The sequence below is a fragment of the Emys orbicularis genome, chromosome 5 (genome assembly GCF_028017835.1).
Source record: "Emys orbicularis isolate rEmyOrb1 chromosome 5, rEmyOrb1.hap1, whole genome shotgun sequence".
Taxonomy (NCBI): Eukaryota; Metazoa; Chordata; order Testudines; family Emydidae; genus Emys; species Emys orbicularis.
This window is the reverse complement of record NC_088687.1, coordinates 135,914,258-135,933,318: the sequence shown is the minus strand read 5'-3', so window position 1 is coordinate 135,933,318 and position 19,061 is coordinate 135,914,258. Positions and strand designations below refer to the sequence as shown.

The 19,061-nt window shown below is 42.7% G+C and overlaps 1 protein-coding gene across 6 annotated transcripts in view; it reads left to right on the top strand.

Moving 5' to 3' along the window:
* Nucleotides 1-19,061, top strand: part of CTNNA2 (catenin alpha 2) — a 658,570-nt gene that overhangs the window by 233,159 nt on the left and 406,350 nt on the right. For 2 of the 6 annotated variants that reach the window (XM_065405683.1, XM_065405682.1), the window contains exon 8: nt 13,720-13,731. The exons of the other annotated variants lie outside the window; for them this stretch is intronic. In XM_065405683.1, coding sequence (XP_065261755.1) covers nt 13,720-13,731 — 12 coding nt within the window. The remainder of the gene's footprint in view (nt 1-13,719; nt 13,732-19,061) is intronic. 6 annotated transcript variants of the gene reach the window in all.

Genomic DNA, 19,061 nt, shown 5'->3' with positions numbered 1-19,061 from the left:
TTGTTGTTTTGTTTTTGTATATATCCCCAACAACATTTTCACTTCACTTATCTTAGTAAACTGTCATTGAATTTTTTTCTGTTTGATGACATGTGGCAGTTCTGTTAGATACATGTCTTACTGTGGGCACAGTATTCGTTTTATTGGCTTCTCAACTTTCATGATATCCCCCTCTAAAAGAATGTAGGTTTCACCTCTTTGCTAATATGGAGACAGTGTTTCTGTAAGCAAGAAGTTTTAATGCACAGAATTGTAGAAATGTCAAAATTAGTTGGCAACAGATATTTGCTTACAGTAGAATCTCAGTTACGAACTGACCAGTCCACGACACACCTCATTTGGAACCAGAAGTACGCAATAAGGCAGCAACAGAAGGAAAAAAAAAAAGTGAATACAGTACAGTACCATGTTAAACGTAAACTACTAAATAAATAAAGGGAAAGCAGCATTTTTCTTTTGCATAGTAAAGTTTCAAAGCTGTATTAAGTCAATGTTCAGTTGTAAACTTTGGAAGAACAACCCTAACCGTTTGTTCAGAGTTACTAACATTTCAGAGTTACGAACAACCTCCATTCCCGAGGTTTTCGTAACTCTGAGCTTTTACTGTGTTTGAATTATTCCTTTTGGTCGTAATCATGTCTGTTTGTTAGACTGAGTTGCATGTTTCATTGCTCATCATTAAGTCTAAGTTGTTACAACTTTAGTGGGTTATTTCCATCCTGTTTTGTTCTGTGTCACAAATTATGGGTGAACTTATATTATATATAACGAGTATATTTTAACTATTGCTTATGGAAACCAGTATGTCAGCATAAAAATGTCAGCTGTAACATGTTTTCTCTGCCATGCCCCAGTGGCCTTGAAAATACTGAAAAATGATTATATTGTCATAGAAAAATATTGTTTCAAATGGTGTCTTTCCACATAGGGATGAGTGTTTTATGCATAGTGAAATTTTAGAAAACCATCAACTAGCATTAGTTTGTTTACAAAATGGTCTCAATGCTCTTACTTTTGGATTCCCCTTCCACGTTACTACTACATCTCAATAAAGACTAGTTTTACTGTGTTTTTATTGCAAAATAAAAATCTTTTGCTGACACCTTTTGCAGTTGATACTGCCTCATAATAGGTTTTAATTTCAGCACTGCTGCAAGGCAAATAATCATTTTTGTGCTGGCTATTCAGGAGTACACAGTTAATGACATTAATTAGTGATAATCTAATACTGAACTCTTTATAATTGTGTAGTGTCTAATTTTATATGTTCCCTGGATAGATCATGAGTGGATTGGTGAAAAAATAAAATAGACTTGATGATTGCACCCTCATGCAATTCTAGGTAAGCCAAAGGGAGAAATGCTGAAGGTTGCAAAACATTTGTTTTAATGGTGTCCAGGGATTACTTAAACAATGAAGAGATTGGAAAATTGTTGTGGTAGGGTATTGCCACACCTTGGATGGATGATGGGACACAAGGCTTGTTTCAAACCTTTGAGAAATAGCAGTCTCCCAGCGTAACACTCCTCCTGAAGTGTTTCATTGAAATGATCAAATAGTCCTACAGAGGCAGAAAAAAAAAATATCCTGGCCTCTTCTGACCTGTACCTTTGCTGGGCTGAATATTTAAGCAACAGTGTGTGCTTCATACACACATGTACTCTCTCCAGCAGCACCAATCCCCTAATGTTTCTAAAGATTAAAGAAGTGGAGGCCAATGAAGGCGAGTGTCTATTTGTATTGGAGAAAGAGGTGTGAGGATAGGCAAGTGTTTGCAGTACCCTATGCTGGTAGCATAGCATCCTGGTCTGTAATCTGGGATGGTCATCCATATCTTCTGTAAAGGGGCTAGGTGCTTCTGTAATAAAAATAAATAATAATGCAAAATATCCTTATGCTTTAAACAACCCCTACTAATAGTTCCATAAAGAAAACATAAATTAAAAATGTTTCCTTACTTTTTAGGATTTCCTTGTATCTCAGGAAGAAAATGACGTTCCTCAGCCACTTCCCTGTCATCTACTTCCTCCTACTCTCATCTGTCTTCTCCCCTTCAGATTTTTTTTTTTTTTGGTAGCATTTATTTTATATTATAGAATCATAGACATGTCAGGCTGGAAGGGATCTAGAAGTTACCAAGTCCAACCTCCTGTGCTGAGGCAGGATCAAGTAAACTTAGACCATCCCTGACAGGAGTTTGTCCAACATATTCTTAAAAACTTTCAAGGATGGGGGTTCCACAACTTTCATGGAAGCCTATTCCAGAGCTTAACTACCCTTAGTTAGAAAGTTTTTCCTTTTTCCTTAAGCTCATTACTTCTTGTCCTACCTTCAGTGGACATGGAGAACAATTGATCAGTCCTCTTTATAACAGCCCATAGCATATTTGAAGACTGTTACCAAGTCCCCCTCAGTTGCCTTTTCTCAAGACTAAACATGCCCAGTTTTCTCAACCTTTTCTCATAGGTCAGGTTTTCTAAACTATGGACTATACCATTTTTGTTCCACTCCTCTAATTTTTCCACATCTTTCTTAAAGTGTGGTGCCCAGAATTAGACAATAATACTCTAGCTGAGGCCTCGCCTGTACCAAGCAGAGTGGGACAATTATTTCCTGTGTCTGACATATTCCACTCCTGTTAATACACCTCAGAATACTAGTTTGTTTTGCAACTGCATCCCATTGTTGACTCATTCACTTTGTGATCCACTATAGCCCTCAGATCCTTTTCAGCAATGCTACCACTTGGCTAATTATTCCCCATTTTGTATTTATACATTTGAGTTTTTGCTTCCTATTAGAAGTACTTTACATTTGTCTTTATTAAATTTCAGCGTGTTGATTTCAGACCAATTCTCCAATCTGTCAAGGTTGTTTTGAATTCTAATCTTGTCCTCAAAGTTCTTGCCATTCCTTCCAGCTTGGTGTCCCTGCAAATTTTATAAGGATACTCTTCACTTTGTTATTCAAGTCATTAATGAAAATATTGAATAGTACCAGACCCAGGCTGGACACTTGCTGGATCCCACTAGATATTACCTCCCAGTTTGACAGAGAGCCACTAGCTACCCTGAGTATGGTCTTTCAACCAGTTGGGCACCCACCGTATTGTATTTTCATCTAGACCACATTTCTCTAGCCTGCATATGAGGATATTATGTAGGACTGCCAAAAGCCTTACTGATCTATCTATGTCTACTGATTTCCCCACGCTACTCAGCCAGTAATACTGTCAAAGAAAGAAATTTGGTTTGTTTGGCAAGGTTTGTTGTTGAAAAGTCCATGCTGGCTATTCCTTAATGTTGTTATCCTCTAGGTGCTTACAAGCTGATGGCTTATTAATTTATTCCAGTATCTTTCCAGGTATCAAAGTGTGGTCTATAATTCCTCGGGTCCTCTGTTCCCCTTTATAAAGATAAGAACTATGTTTGTCCTCTAGTCCTTTGTGACCTCAGCTGTCCTCCATGAGTTCTCAAGATAATTGCTAATGGTTCCGAGATTGCTTCAGCTGGACCCTCAAGTACTCTAGGATGTATTTCATCAGGCCCCGCTGACCTGAATACATCTATCTTATCTAAATATCCTTGAATCTGTTTGTCTCCCTTGTTGTGAAAATTAAATGTGTTGAGTATCTAATTCCCATTAACCTTTTTAGTGAAGACTGAACCAAATAGGCATTCTTGATGTCATCACGTATTAGCTCCACTTCCCTGCTAATTAGAGGACCGACACTTTCATGTGTCTCCTTGAAAGTTGCAAAGCTATATCAGAAGTTTTTCAAGTATGTTTGAACTTTTTTTCCCCTGGAGAAGGTGCAGAAAACCCCACCCACCTTTCCTTTGCCACAACTGAAAAACTATTGAGGAGGCACAGTGAACAACTGTAGCTTCTCAGAGAAGGGAGGAGGGAAAAAAGTTGTAAAAAAGAAAAGTATCAGCCTTTAAAAATGGTTACTTGGTGCTTGGAGTAGCTTAGTGATGTGCCAATTGTGGTGGGTAGCCTGATTCTCTGATTTAAAGAAAAATAAAAGTCCAAGGGAGAAGTAATTGATACAAGTCACTACACCCCAGATGACAGAGGAAGAGAACACATAGCTCAAGGGAAGAATTCAATATGTTTTTAAATTTCTTAATCAGCTTTTCTTGATGCTAAAGACAGGTAAATGTTTATAAATGGGGTAATCCTGCTCTCTGGGAAATTAATTTGCTTTACCCATGAGAGGTGCCTTGATATTATACTTAATGTGGTTGGTAAATAAAAGTACTTCCCAAATAGCATCAAAGCTGTGGACCAATCAGGTTGTAGCTTTTCCTAATTTAACTGAATAACTAAGTTTATAGTATTGCTTCCACTGTTGACGCTTTCTTTTCTCCGTGGTCATGCTATGTTCCGAAGGCTCAGCATCTGCGTGTGGCTTTTTCCCTCCTTGAATTAACACTCAATATACTGGTCATTCAGAATGCAATATGTGCTTCTTCACACAGCGCACAGTCAACTTGTGGAACTCCTTACCTGAGGAGGTTGTGAAGGCTAGGACTATAACAGGGTTTAAAAGAGAACTGGATACATTCATGGAGGTTAAGTCCATTAATGGCTATTAGCTACGATGGGTAAGGAATGGTGTCCCTAGACTCTGTTTGTCAGAGGGTGGAGATGGATGGCAGGAGAGAGATCACTTGATCATTATCTGTTAGGTTCACTCCCTCTGGGGCACCTGGCATTGGCCACTGTCGGTAGACAGGATACTGGGCTGGATGGACCTTTGATCTGACCCAGTACGGCCGTTCTTATGTTCTTATGTGATACATAGTTTCAGTCACACATTTGTGTAATATTATGGATTGAGTATAGATTGCTACGGGGCAGAATTTTCATCTGATGGATTGACGTGGTGCAGGAAATGAGGCTGTTAGTAAACTATCTCAACCAGAGAGCACAACGTTGCCTGCTTTTTAAACTACCATGTGCCTAGACATCACAATGAGCAACATACATTCCATTAAATAAACCAAAATGTATGTCGTTCCAATAACTGGCAGTGAAGTAGAGCAGTAAAACAGAAGTTCTTTTGGAGAAAGAGTTAAGAGAAGACCTCTTTGTGGGAATGTAGTTATAATGAAAATGTAACAGCTTTGGTGTAAACAAGTGACTTGGCATACTCAGTTTCTGTTCACAGTCCTATATTTAATCTGACTATGTCAATATGTGGATGTATTTATTTGGGCTTTATTTTGTGTTGCTCATTAGACTAATTTATTGGTTTTAAGTGTTAGATAAGTAATATCATATTATAACAATGTTTGTTAGTGTTTGAACAAATAGTATTTAGGAGAATCGGGGGAGGGATAGCTCAGTGGTTTGAGCATTGGCCTGTTAAACCCAGGGTTGTGAGTTCAATCCTTGAGGGGGCTATTTAGGGAACTGGGGTAAAAATCTGTCTGGGGATTGGTCCTGCTTTGAGCAGGGGGTTAGACTAGATGACCTCCTGAGGTCCCTTCCAACCCTGATATTCTGTGAATCCAGTGATAACTTTGAAATGCAAAGGCATTTTATGAATAATGTTATTGTCATGAAACATAGTATTTGAAGTAGCCCCGTAACTGAGGAGGCATGTGCTACCATACACAAAGGCTGTATCTGCACTACCCTTCAGTTTGGACTCTGGGGCTGAATAATAGTGCGCACCAAAGTGCTGTGCTGTAACTCTGTGTGGACGCTGCAGTGTGAACTAAAAGGTTCCCAATATGCATTAATGTGAAGTAGAAATCTCTTAGGCCTGGTCCCCACTAAGCCCCCACTTCGGACTAAGGTACGCAAATTCAGCTACGTTAATAACGTAGCTGAATTCGAAGTACCTTAGTCCGAACTTACCGCGGGTCCAGACGCGGCAGGCAGGCTCCCCCGTCGATGCCGCGTACTCCTCTCGCCAAGCTGGAGTACCGGCGTCGACGGTGAGCACTTCCGGGATCGATCCCAGAACATTGATTGCCTGCCGCCGGACCCTCCGGTAAGTGTAGACGTACCCTAAGTTTGTGCCCACAGCTTCGACACAGGGGAGTTACAGTGTGCACTACTGTTTACATCTATGTAGTGTGAACTGCAGGATAGAGTAGCCAAACCCAAAATAAAGACGCTAGTACTATAGGAAACACCAGTCTAGAATCCTTGGTCTGGCTAAGTAGGTCAGGGATGAGCCTAAGAGTAAAGGTTGCTTCAAACCATGTTTGTTTCCCAAACCCTAAGAAAAACTGGGCGCTGGCCCAGCTTCTGCCATAAATTAGTGGCCAGAAGGTTTCTCTAGCTCACAATTAACTATCCTTGGCTCCAAGGAGACATTCTAGCAGTCAGGAATTGCTGAGAGATTGAAATGACCCTTTTTCCTCAAAGAAAGTCTCCTGCATTGGGGGGCTGAGATGGGGTGGTGGTGGTGGTGGGGGGGGGTCTTATGCTGGAGCAGCTACATTGTCTCTATCCCAAGTAGTGATTTTCCTTCTACAAGGAGGATCCTTAGACAAGATCAGCCCATGATTGCCATCTTAAACAAAAGAAAAAGAAAAAAAGAAAAGATGAAAAAAGAAAGATGAAAGATGAAAATGAAATAGGACATTGTCTGCATAGAACCCTTGTGCATTGGCAGGAATAATTCTAACCAAGAAGAATTCAGCTGCAGCCCATATCTGCCAACTCCCCCCAGCCTCCTCTCCTAATTAAAGTAGAACATTTTCCGCATTCAGTAACGCCCGCAGCAAATGGTGCATACTGTTGGCAGGGGTAGAAGTAGGGAAGGCAGCAGCTTCTGCTGCTCTAGGGAACGCTCAGTGACTGCCGAGAAGCTCAGGGTTGGGGAGTAACCCTGCAACTGGAGGGGCTGGGGTGGAAGGTGGGGGCTGAGTATGGCACAGACTTGGCGGGTGGTGTGCTGGGCCCAGCAGCTGCAGTGGGGATGGCGACACAGGGGATGGACGCAACGGTTCCGCTTTGGAGACTAGAAATGTAGGGAGGTATGCTACCCACTGATCTTTTCCCACTTGTTTTTTGAAAACAAATGTGTTCATTCTGGTATGCTACAAACATAATTCTAGACAGATAAATGGATTAAAATGACAGTTGGATGCAAGTGAAATTTGTGCAACTGAGGAGGGAGTCCAGACAACAGAAAGATGTTGCAACACAGCTGAATGGGCAGCGTGTTCTTTTTGCGGATACAGACTAACACGGCTGCTACTCTGAAACCTGTTATTACTTTCCATAGTATCACTACAAGTGGATGTATGTAGTATGCCAGTATAAAGTGTCCGATTCTGTAACCCAGGCCTTCATCCTTCCTGAATAGATACACTGAGTACCATTCAGTTCACTGTATAGTATTAAAAATAATGACCTGTGTGCTCCTTGTGAACATTAAAGATGCCATAGCACCTTTCGTGAGAGTAGGGGAATTCCACCTGCCCTTATCCAAATATCCCTTCCATTGCAGCTCTTCTGTGTGCTGTCTACTGGATCCAACCTCAAAAGTAGCTACATTTCAGTCAGACTGCTTATATGGCATATATCGTTGACATAATACTTCCAAAATCAGATCACTATGCTTCTCTTATGTTCAGATAAATTAATCTTTGATGAGTGAGCAAAATCTTACAACTATGTGAAGAGATAAAAGCTGGGAGGAAAAATCCAACATAATAGATCAGTACTTTTATGGAAGATCTTGGTCCTGTGCTCCTCAGTGTGATCTGCTGAATACACATGCACAGGCGGATTACAGTTTTGTGGGGCCCTGCGCCAGAGCAACTGGGGGCCCCTCCTCACCCCTTCCATTTGTAGTCCCACTCACCCCCATCCCAGCCTGGTGCTCCTGCCAGGGTGCAGGGGCTTACCCTGTCCCGTCTCCTGCCCATCGCTCCTGCCGAAGAGTGGGGCAAGCCCCTGTGCCCTAACCCTGTGCCCTGACCCTGCTCCCTGGCAGGAGAGCCGGGCTGGTGGAGCAGGTGGGGTGCAGGGATGCCCATTTTTCCAGGGCCCCCCAATTGGCTGGGGCCCCTGGGGATGGGCTCCATTGGCCCAGTGACTAATCCGCAACTGTACTCGTGCACTAAATTCCCATAATTTCACAAAACATTGATAAATAATATTTTGTTCCTATGTAGCACTTTCCATCCAATGTCTCAAAACACTTTACAGACATTAATGATAGAAGCCTCACAACATCCCTGCGACACACATGACGTAAGTTATTTTTATTTCTGATTTTACAGAGATGGAAATTGAGTACCAAAGTAGTTAAGTGACTAGCTAGCATCAGACAAAATCTGTCAGAGCAGTGATAAGAACTCCTTTCCTGGCTCCAAAATCCTGTGCTTTGTCCTTCTAAGGACAGAAACATATAAGAGACATTTCCAGCTACAGGTATTTGAAGGAGCTATAGGAGAGGAGAGAATGTTTAGTGTGGTACGGGTTTGTGTAACAAGGTATGAGATTAAATTGAGAAGAAAGATAATTTAAACTGAATATCTGGAAAGTTTTCCCAACAATGAGATCTAGTAGACCTCAAAATCTTCTAAGGAAACTGGGTTTAGCATCATTCCTTAAAATAACACCAGAGATATGGGTAGATAATATAAGGCTGAGAGCCAGTCACGGAGGTCGCGGAAGTCATGGCTTCAGTGTCTTTCTGTGATCTCCATGAAATTCTGCAGCAGCCAGTGTGACCGCCTGAGCAACTGACCCTGGGGCCAGCCACACCGGTCGCTGCTGGAGTGGCCCCAGGGGCAGCCGCACCACCCACTGCTTGGCGGCCCCACGCAGCTGGCCCCGGGGCCCTCTGAGAGTAGTGGAACCCTGACACAGCTAAGATTTAGTCAGGGGTATTTATGGAGGTCACACTGTACATTTTTGTTTATTGCCCGTGACCTGTCCATGACTTTTTTTTACTAAAAATACCCATGATTAAATCTTAGCCTTAAATATAAGTAACACATGTGCTTTGGCTGGAGGTTGAATTAAGTAACCTAGTATTGAGTTGAATTAAGTAACCTTGTCTCTTGTGGACAACTGGATTTTGCCTATCTGACTTTCATAAAGAAGTATATATTTAAGATTACTGAATCTCTCCACTTTTTATAGATTTACTTATGAAAACAAGTTAAGCATAAGGGGAAAGAAGGCCAGTTGAAAATGCTAATTGCCAGTCACTTTTTGGAACAGTAGAATTATTTTTGAATGTAATGAACCTCAGCAAGTTGATTAGATGTCAGAATGTGTCAGACTTTCAGTTGTTAAATGAGCCTGTACGGTCTAGGAGTGGGACTAATAGTCAGCAGAAGAGGGCACAGATAATGTTTGTTTTAAATAGGCAAATTAAACTGTCTCAAATATCATTAAGGCTAACTCCTCAATAGACACACTTCAAGTGATTTCCTAAATTAGCAGGCTTGAACCTGCCCATTTGTTGTTTTTCCTTGATGTGGGAAGCATGATCGAGAAATTCAGCAGAGCATCCCCACGTGATAAAGGCTGATAGCCCCACTATTCTTTACATTTGTTTTTATCATTGTGTTCCCTGATAACCTCCTCAAACTTCAATTTAATATAAGATGGAGTCATACTCAAACTCTGTTTGCAGATGTTCCAATAGCTAACGCTTTTTTTTTTTTCCAGACATGGAGACATTTAGCAAATTTGTCCCTTTCCTGAAACCTCTTAAGAAACTCTGGTCAGATCTCTGCACTATCTTGAGAACATGGCCGGATCAAAGTTGTAGCCTCAACCCCAAAGAGGTCCTTCTCCCCAGTGTGTCAATCCCTTCAACTCCAGAATAACCCAACAAACTTCCTTTCATGGGAGTTCACTCCTCAGATCCTCAGCACTGATGCCCTCCTGCCATCTTGGTGGGGTGTTGTGTGGGAATCCTGCCACATGCAGCTGCTCAGCTACTGAATCTCTAAGATTGACAACTTCCTAGCTGCTGTAACTCAATGGTAGGGACATTGCCTTTCCTTCCTAGCTGCTAATAGTCACCTATCCATCCCCACTCTTGGCTGATGACTTCTTTTAACATGGAGATGTGGGTTTCATTGCTTCTTGCCAAAGGTCCCCTTTCCTACTTATTTAAGAGAATCCACTGCTCTCCATATACTGGTCTGCAATCATAACCCTGAGCTTAGTGTCACTGCTTGCATCTCAGGAAATCAGTGGAATAATGTATGTGAATAAAGCAAGCAGGATTTGGCCCATATTCCATTGCAATGTAAAAGAGAAGTTTTACATTAATACTTTTTTTAAAAAAAAGCAAGCAACTTGTATTGGGGGGTGAGGGGGAAGCAATGGAGCTGTAGAAGTGAAAGAGTCAGAGTATTTAGAAAAAGAACTGAGATGGCACTGTCCATAGGCTTATCAAGCCTGCACCATACTGCAGTTATTCATGCAAGAAAGCATGTTGATGGGTCTTCTGGACAAGAAGATGAACCACTCTTGCTCAATACAGATGAATCATGTATCTGTACAAGAACAGTCAGATCTTTCAAAAGGTGCCCCAGGCCTCTCACATTAGATTCTGGCCCAGAAAATGTATGAGTTGATGTATTAGCCACTCAAGAATAAATTAATACAGGGGTAGGCAACCTATGGCACGCGTGCCGAAGGCGGCACGCGAGCTCATTTTCAATGGCACTCAGACTGCCCGGGTCTTGGCCACTGGTCCAGGGGGGCTCTGCATTTTAATTTAATTTTAAATGAAGCTTCTTAAACATTTTAAAAACTTTATTTACCTTACATACAACAATAGTTTAGTTATATATTATAGACTTATAGAAAGAGACCTTCTAAAAACGTTAAAATGTATGACTGGCACACAAAACCTTAAATTAGAGTGAATAAATGAAGACTCGGCACACCACTTCTGAAAGGTTGCCGACCCCTGAATTAATATATCTAAAATGCTCAGCTTTATCTCTTAAAGGAATGTGTATTTCTTGTTGTTTCGTCAGTCTAGCAAGAAAATAATGAGAGGTGGGTTGATAAAAGTATAGGAGCTATATTGTGAACCTTAAACAAAACTTTGGGGCTGGATACATAGTGAGAGTTATCTAGTATATACAGTTTTCAGAAGATAATTCAGGAAATATATTGTATTGGTTCTTGAACTCTTTGGCACATGCATCCCAGAGTTCTTTTTGGTAGGAGCTAATGCTTTTTGCATTATTACTCTGCTCAGGAAATCCTGATGTCAGAAGGTTAATTGAGTAAGCAGTGTTAGCCATGAGTTGTAAATTTGTCACAAGTAATGTCCAATAGGCTAACCGTTATTATGGGTTTATTAGAGTGGCATTACTACTTCATTCTTCCCTGAGCATGTCATCAGCATTTCTGTTACAAACCCTGATTTTTTTTTTCTGTGGTAGTTTAGCAATATAAATTCTCTGGGGCTTAAATTTAAAAGCTCATTGTCCAGTGACCATTTTATTTAAGCAATTTAAAAAATAATTACAATCATGTTACTTTTGGGGGTAGTCCTTGAAAAATAACAATAATTTTGAATAATAAAATTTGCAAAAACAGAGTGCTTTTTCATATTGCTAATATGGAACGGACAGGCAAATGAGAGAGGGGGGAAATATTGGAACCATTGAAACAATGTGCACTTGGATTAGGTCCTCATTACATATGTGCAACAAAATTTATCTATACCTCTTCAAAACTTTTCTAACTTTTCCAAAGATAATATACACCTTATTTACATACAGTAATTACAAGAGAAAACCATTTTATTTTAAGAGATAAATAAATCACTTTTCTTTTCAAATGTTTAACCAGTGGCCAGGTGTGAATAGTTCAGCTAAACAGTGTGGCCAAAATTTTCTATTAGTGCCTGTAGCTAAGAATCTAAGTACATATTCAGGCACCTGAAGTCAAGGTTGTTCTGGGTATTTGGTACCAATCAAAAAAGGCCAGCTTATTTAGACACCTAAATCAATATTTAGGGATCTGATTTCAGGCCCCCAAGTGTGAAAAATGTGTCTATTACTTTGGAAATTGAGGCAAGGGACAAAAAAGAGTAATTCTGAAAAACACCTCTGTACCCCAAATATAAAACCAACATAATGATAGATTAAGTACTAAACTTGGCATAGTGTGCTCTTAATTCACATTCATAGGAGAGTTTTATTAACAGTGCGCATAGTATAATGTGCATTGAATCTTTTAATGTGTGTTTCAGTTTGGAGTAACAGCCTTAGATGCAGGGATACTTGATTCAGCTGAGGCAGAATACAATGATGTGGTTCATGTACGTCAATCAGGATTTATAATCTAAACATTCTGAGTTGTCTTTAGATTCAAGAATCTTGAGTTGCAGCAATTGCAGTTATGTGCAGAAAGCAGCCCAGGGTTATCAGAACATGTTTGAGAATACGACAATATATCAACCTTTGAGAAGAGTGTGTCAACCTTATTTAGCAGTTTCTGGTCTTTTCTATAGCTGTCTCCATCTACTTCTATGTGCAAACTGCTGCTGTATGTATTTTTCTCCATCACTATTAAAATAATGTGTGCTGGACCCTTCTCACTGAACTTTAAATGCAAGAGCCTTAAAACTCAGCCTTAACTTTGGGGTCACCACCAGTACTTCTAACCTCTAACACAAGGAGGTTAATTACACCAATATTTAATTCAGTTCAGAAATCATCCAGATGTGTATTTATACACCATAAACTATAAGATATAGTTCTTGGTAACTGGTATAGATCAAATACTGCTGTCAGTTATACTGGTATAAATTCGGATCGCTGTCAATGGAATGGAATATGTCCCTATATTTCCTTTTCCAAATACTGCTTTTACATGATCGGTTTTAGAACTGTTGTTCTGAGTATTTTTTAAATGTTTGCAAATATGGGCTTGCCCAATACATGCTAGTTAACTCTACATAATTTTTATATAATAGGTTACTGTCTTATGTTGATTCTTACACAGTTCTCTGAGGAATGTGTGGCTATTTTTAACTTAAAGGATATTTAATCTTTTCTTCTGCTGTCATTACCATAAAGAGACTAAAAATAAAAAGAACTGTGGGAAGAAGATGAAAAGGTAGAGACAAAGAAATAGAAACAAAACAGTAAAGAAAAGATACATACAGTTCTTCACTAATTTAAGATGTTCATTGTTTGGATAATATTTCTGCTTTAGAAATCTGATCACTTTTAGACATGCTATCATCTTTACAGCTGCACCAGACCTTAGCAGGATTCATTTAGCTGAAAATGAGAATTGTTCACCTGTTCAATACAAATACTCCTCAGTTCAATAACTGCTCTTTTCCATGGATTGGTCTCATTATATTTTAGTTCCCACTGTGGTAGGTACTTGAGGTAGAAGTGCACAAACCTACCATGGCTGCTTCTGTTTTTGTGTGAAATGTACCCTGAATTCTTCCTGTATTGTTATGGATGGGTCTGTCTACAAAACCTTATTGGGACAGACATTTCTGAAAGGTTTAAGCCTCTGAAATTTTAAACTCAATTTCTTTGGATAATTTATTGTCTTCACCATTCTTAGAGCCAAATAATAGTATGCCAGATCCAATGCAGTTTCTTCCCAGCTGCCCTAACTATACGTATGAGCCTCTTCTCAACAACTGGACCCAACCAATCCTCTTCTTTTCCTTCACCCAGACTCAGGTATCACTCTTACAAGAGTGTGATCTGTTGGTAAATTTGTACATAGTGGCTAGATAAGGTGTAAGTAGATGGCATTCATAATATGTAACATAGTATATGGGTTTCATAGGACCAATAAAACTTCCCTTGCAGTGTAATTGGCTTCTTTTGTGCAGCTTTGTCATTCATTAACAATTATTTCTATACATTTACACTAGTGTACCTGTGACCCACCTCCTCAAGAGAAAAATCCCTCATACCACCCCCTCTCCCACTGTTTTTTAGAGCCTGTTGTGATATCTATCATTATATTCTTCGGCAATGAGAAGTTACTGGTCCATTCTTCTGTTGCTCTTTTGAATCTGTAGTTTGATCCCAATCTTTGTGGTACTTCTTCTGCAAGATCCACTGAGCTTTGGAGGGGAACTCCAGTTCATTGTGCAACAAGGAGGAGAAGAAATACCCTGACTTCTGCATAGAACATGTGGTAATTCCATGAGACCTTTTCCCCCTGGACCTGCTCTTACACATATTTGTGTCACAGTGCTTTAAGTAGGCAATATTCTATGTTGCTAAGCACATTTTTTTTTAAAGACTGGAATAATGTTTGTCAGTGTAGCCCTAACTTTTAATCAAAAGCATTTGATTATATGAATAGGCTAACTGTGAAGCAGTTGCTTCAGGGTAGTTCTGGCATGATGTGCTTCTGTAGGAATCTCCTACATAAAAAAGTATCTTTTTAAAGTAATGCTATAAAGAAGCTAAGATGGCCATGTTTTGGTTCCTCCACATGTTAACTAATGATGTGCAAGGAAGAAAAACAAGTTCAGCTGATAGAGTTGAAGCCTGAGTTTATTTATGCAACAAACCTTTGCCGTTTTTGCTGAATGGCTCTTCAGGAACTCATTTTGTGAGGTGATAACAAAGCAGAGTATAATGCAATAGGAGGAGGCAGGTGCAAGCAGAGGACTACTTCTACTCTGTGCCACCCTTTGAGTGGTCCCTTGCCAGTAATTCCCATCCCTTGATAAAAGTGATGAGATCAAACAATAGCAGCCACCCACAAGAGAGGGATGCTGGTTGGCCTGGGGGCATGGTTATACCTCCAGCGGTATGTTGGCCAATCCTGTTTGGTCTCTGCTTGCAATGTAGCACCAGCTGTGGTGGCAAACTTCCTGTATATTTAAGAAAACATTGTCATAAGTCCTATTTTCAACTCTTCTGTTTATTAACTTCACAAAATGTCTGCCTGAGGCCTTGCTTTGTTTGTAAAGGGCATCTTCTGCTACCTTAGGAGGGTAGCTGTCATTCGCCCATTTCACACAAAGGTATTGAGAGCTTGAACACGGTCATTTCAGCCAGAGAGGGGAATAGAACCTACGTTTCTAATATAACAAACCCAAACCTCATCCACTTTGCCATACAGCCTTTCAGAAGCAACATACCAAATTAGATGCTTCTGTAATCATGTTTATACAGGCACTCAGTATTAGTCAATGGGATTCTCCCTACATGGCAAGAAATCCCCTGCAACACAGGTGGAAATGTGACTGTAATACTCTAGGAATACAGTTTGTAACGCTTACAACTGTGTTTAAGGGTTTGTTTGACAAATATTTTTTTCTTAACTTTAAAACCAATCTCGTGACTATCAGTGACAGAGGCTTTCTATTTTGTGAGATAGCATCCGGGATACTAATGAGCCATATATTAGTGGACATGTGTTACCAACTCAAAGATGAATCAGTATTTTTTCTCCTTTTGCAACCATTTCCCTAAATAAACTTTCTAAAAATCAAGTCAACCATTTCACCCACACAAGCGTTTTCCCTCTTGTAACCTTGGAAACCTACTTGTTCAACTATAGTTGCACCTGTTGTCTGATTACGTTAGTCATTTCTCATTAAACTTGTTTTTGTGAGCATGCAAAATAGTTTGCTTGTGGGTTCCCTCCCTCCCCAAAGTTTCAGATTATTGTCTGTTTCCTCACTGGACTTCAGCACCTACTTAAGTCCAATTCTTTTCAAAGTTAACACATGCAATTAGCTAGTTTATGAACAATTATTATTGTGCAACTACCTTTGTCTTTGACTGTGTATTAAGAAAAATGTCCATGATGAGATGTGGGTAGCCAAGGAGAAGATGGATTCTAACATAAATGATCAAATCTTCTCTTCACAAATACAAAACTCCTAACATTTCTCAAAGCTGGATATGCCTTTTAAAACATCTATATCAGTGGTCATAGACCCCGCCTCTGTGGGTGCTGCAGCCCTGGAGCACCCGCAGAAAAAAAATAGTGGGTGCTTAGCACCCACCGGCAGCCAGCTCCCCTCCTCCCTCCCAGCATCTCCCGCCAGCCGCGATCAGCTGTTCTGCGACGTGCAGGAGGTGCTGGGAGGGAGGGGGAAGTTTGGGGACGGGGTGTGCTTGGGGAAGGGGCGGAACTGGGCGAGAAGAGGCAGGGTGGAGCAGGGGCACCCCCAGGGCCTGGAGGAAGCCAGCACCTGTGTCAGGAGTTCTCAACCCGTGGGCCACATGCGGCCCAGCTGTGTGCTAAAAAATAATAATCAAAGTTTGCCCCTCCCAGGTCCTGGCAGGGGGTGGGGCCAGCTGAGGGGGAGATGGCACCACAGAGCCCTGCTGGAGTGCTCCTGCCATTAGGGAAGGCAAAGCAGACCCCTGCGGTGAGAGAGGAGCTCAGCCGGCAATCAGCAGCCCTGCTGGTTCCTCTTCCCTCCCCGTGCTGCAGGAACACCCTGCCAGGTATCCAGTAGAAAAGGGAACCTTTTCGTGTCCGGTCAGCACTGCTGACCAAACACTAAAAATCCAGTTACCATGGGCCAGGGGAGGCGCCAGGTCATCAACCTGTGCCAGTTGTGGGTGTAGTTTTGGGGGGGGGAATGCCCCTGGCAGATCCCCCACCCCGATTTCTCTGAGCACCAAGCAGGGTTTGCTTTGCTCAGCCTGTCAGGGAGGGAGGAGGCTCGTTCAGTCCCTCTCCTTGGTTGAGGCTGGCCTGCAGCTCCAGGATGCTACCTCCTGGGTCCTAGTGCCTGTTGTCATGGTCTTCTGTGTGTGCTGGGTCCTGTTTCCGTACAACGGTGAGTGTCCATGCGGGGAGGGGCACAGCAAGTGGGTGGGGTCAGCAGAAGAGGCAGTGGGGAAGGAAGAGGGATGGGATAGGGCAGGGGGAAGAGAAGGGGATGGGGGAATGGGGCGGGAGAGGAAAGGGGATGGGGTGGGAAGAGGAAGAGGGAGAGGATGGGGTAGGGGGAAGAGAAGGGGATGACTGAGAGTGCCACCGCCAGGGAGAGCGCTGCCTCCTCGCTTCTGAGCGTCTGCACCAAAGGTGTCCAGAGAAATGAGTGGGGCATGTCCCCCCCAGCCACAGCTACATGTCGCCTCTGGGGGGGATGAGCATGCTCCAGGCTGCAGCGCGCCCAGGGCTGCCTGCAGCAGACAGCAACCGCCTGTCCACTCCCTAATGGCCATTTCCATACCCTTTACTTCAGTGCTTCTCAACCCGCAACCCACGGGCTGCTTGCAGCCCAGTCAGCACACAGCTCTGGGCCATGTGACATCCTCAGGGCCATACAGGTAGTATTGGATGTGGCCCACAATGGTAAATAGGATGAGAACCATTGGTCTATATACACTAATCTATCTAGGTTCTCGTCATAGATATTTGAGGATTGCTCAGTCAGCTTTTTCTCAGGTAAAATGGATACTCATGTGGCAGAAAACCCCAAAGCTCATTGGCCTTGGGATCACTCGCCAGTCTTCCTTTACATACAAACTTCCTCCCATGGCATGTGGCCTACATTGAAACCTATACAGATCACTTTCAGCTGGCAGCCTGCTCTCTTAAGCAATCTCTTTAAACTACATTTACATTTTTATTTAAAAGATCACCTCTACAAGTCAATTATCTATGGTTTGTCTCTTGGGCAGTCAGGCATCATAGCGTTCTCTTTTTGAACATTGCCAATGTCAGGGAAACATTGGTATATACTCAGTGATGTTTCCCATTTGTCCAATATTACTCAAAATACAAGTTTCTGTTTTCAACCCAATCTATTTATAAGAGCCCTTTTTAGAACTAAGGTGTTAATGCGCAACTTGTACTATTTTGGATTTTTCTTTTTCTTTTTAGGCATCAGAAGGTGATACACGTAGATGTTTAAGGCCAGAAGGGAGCAGTATGACCATCTCTTCTGACCTCCTGTATAATACAGTACATAGCATTTCACCCACTAATTCCTGCAATGCAGGGAATCATTCTCCCCTACTGTTGAACCATTGACTACAGAGTGAAGATACAGGCCCTAATTTTCCACTTGCAGGGGAAGAAAAGGGTATCTACAGTGAGCCAATTGCAGCAGTTGATTTAGACCAGTGGTCACCAACTGGTAGATCACAATCGGCTGGTCGATCCTGGAGCCTCTGACAGTCAATTGTGATCTCTGGCCACTAAAGTCTGTCAGGGCTAAGGCAGTCTCCCTACCTGTCCCAGCCCCGTGCTGATCCCGGAAGCGGCCAGCACACCCCTGCAGCCCCTGGGGGGAGGGGGGGGCAGGGGTCTCTGTGCACTGCTCCTGCCTGCAAGCATCACTCCTGCAGATCCCATTGGCCAGGAATGGGGAACTGCAGCCAATGGCAGCTGTGGGGGCAGTGTCTGCAGGGAGGGGCAGTGTGCGGAGCCACATGCCCCCCCCCCCCAGGGGCTGCAGGAGGGTGCTGGCCACTTCTGGGAGCAGCATGGGGCCAGGGCAGGCAGGGAGCCTGCTTTAGCCCTGCTGCGCTACCAACTGGGAGCCGCCCAAGGTAAGTGCGGCCCGGTGGGAGCCCAGACTCCAACACCCAGCCCTGAGCCCCCTCCCAGAGCCAGCAACCCGAACCCCCTCCTGCACCCCAACCCCCTGCCCCAGCCCTGAGCACCCTCCTGGAGCCCATACCACCTCCAGCACCCCAGCACTCTGCCACAGCCCGCACCCAAACTCCCTCCCAGAACTTGCACCCCTCACCCCTCCTGCACCCCAAGCCCCTGCCCTAGGCTCAGCCTGGTGCCCACTCCCACACTCTGAACCCCTTGACACCAGCCCAGAGCCCGCACTCCTTCCCGCACCCCAAGCCTCTGCCCCAGCCCAGTGAAATTGATTGAGGGTGGGGGAGAGCGAGCGATGGAGGGAGCGGGGATGAAATGAGCAGGACGGGGTAGATCCTGGGTTGCACTTAAATTCAGAAAGTAATTTTGTGCGTAAAAAGGTTGGAGACCAGCCTGGCATCGATGCAAATTAGGCCCTCAGGCCAGGGACCTTACACCAGTGAACGACCCCTTTTCTGCCATGTTCCCTTTTCTCTCCATCCTGCCCACATTGTGGCCTCCAGAATGTCCCTGACATCCCC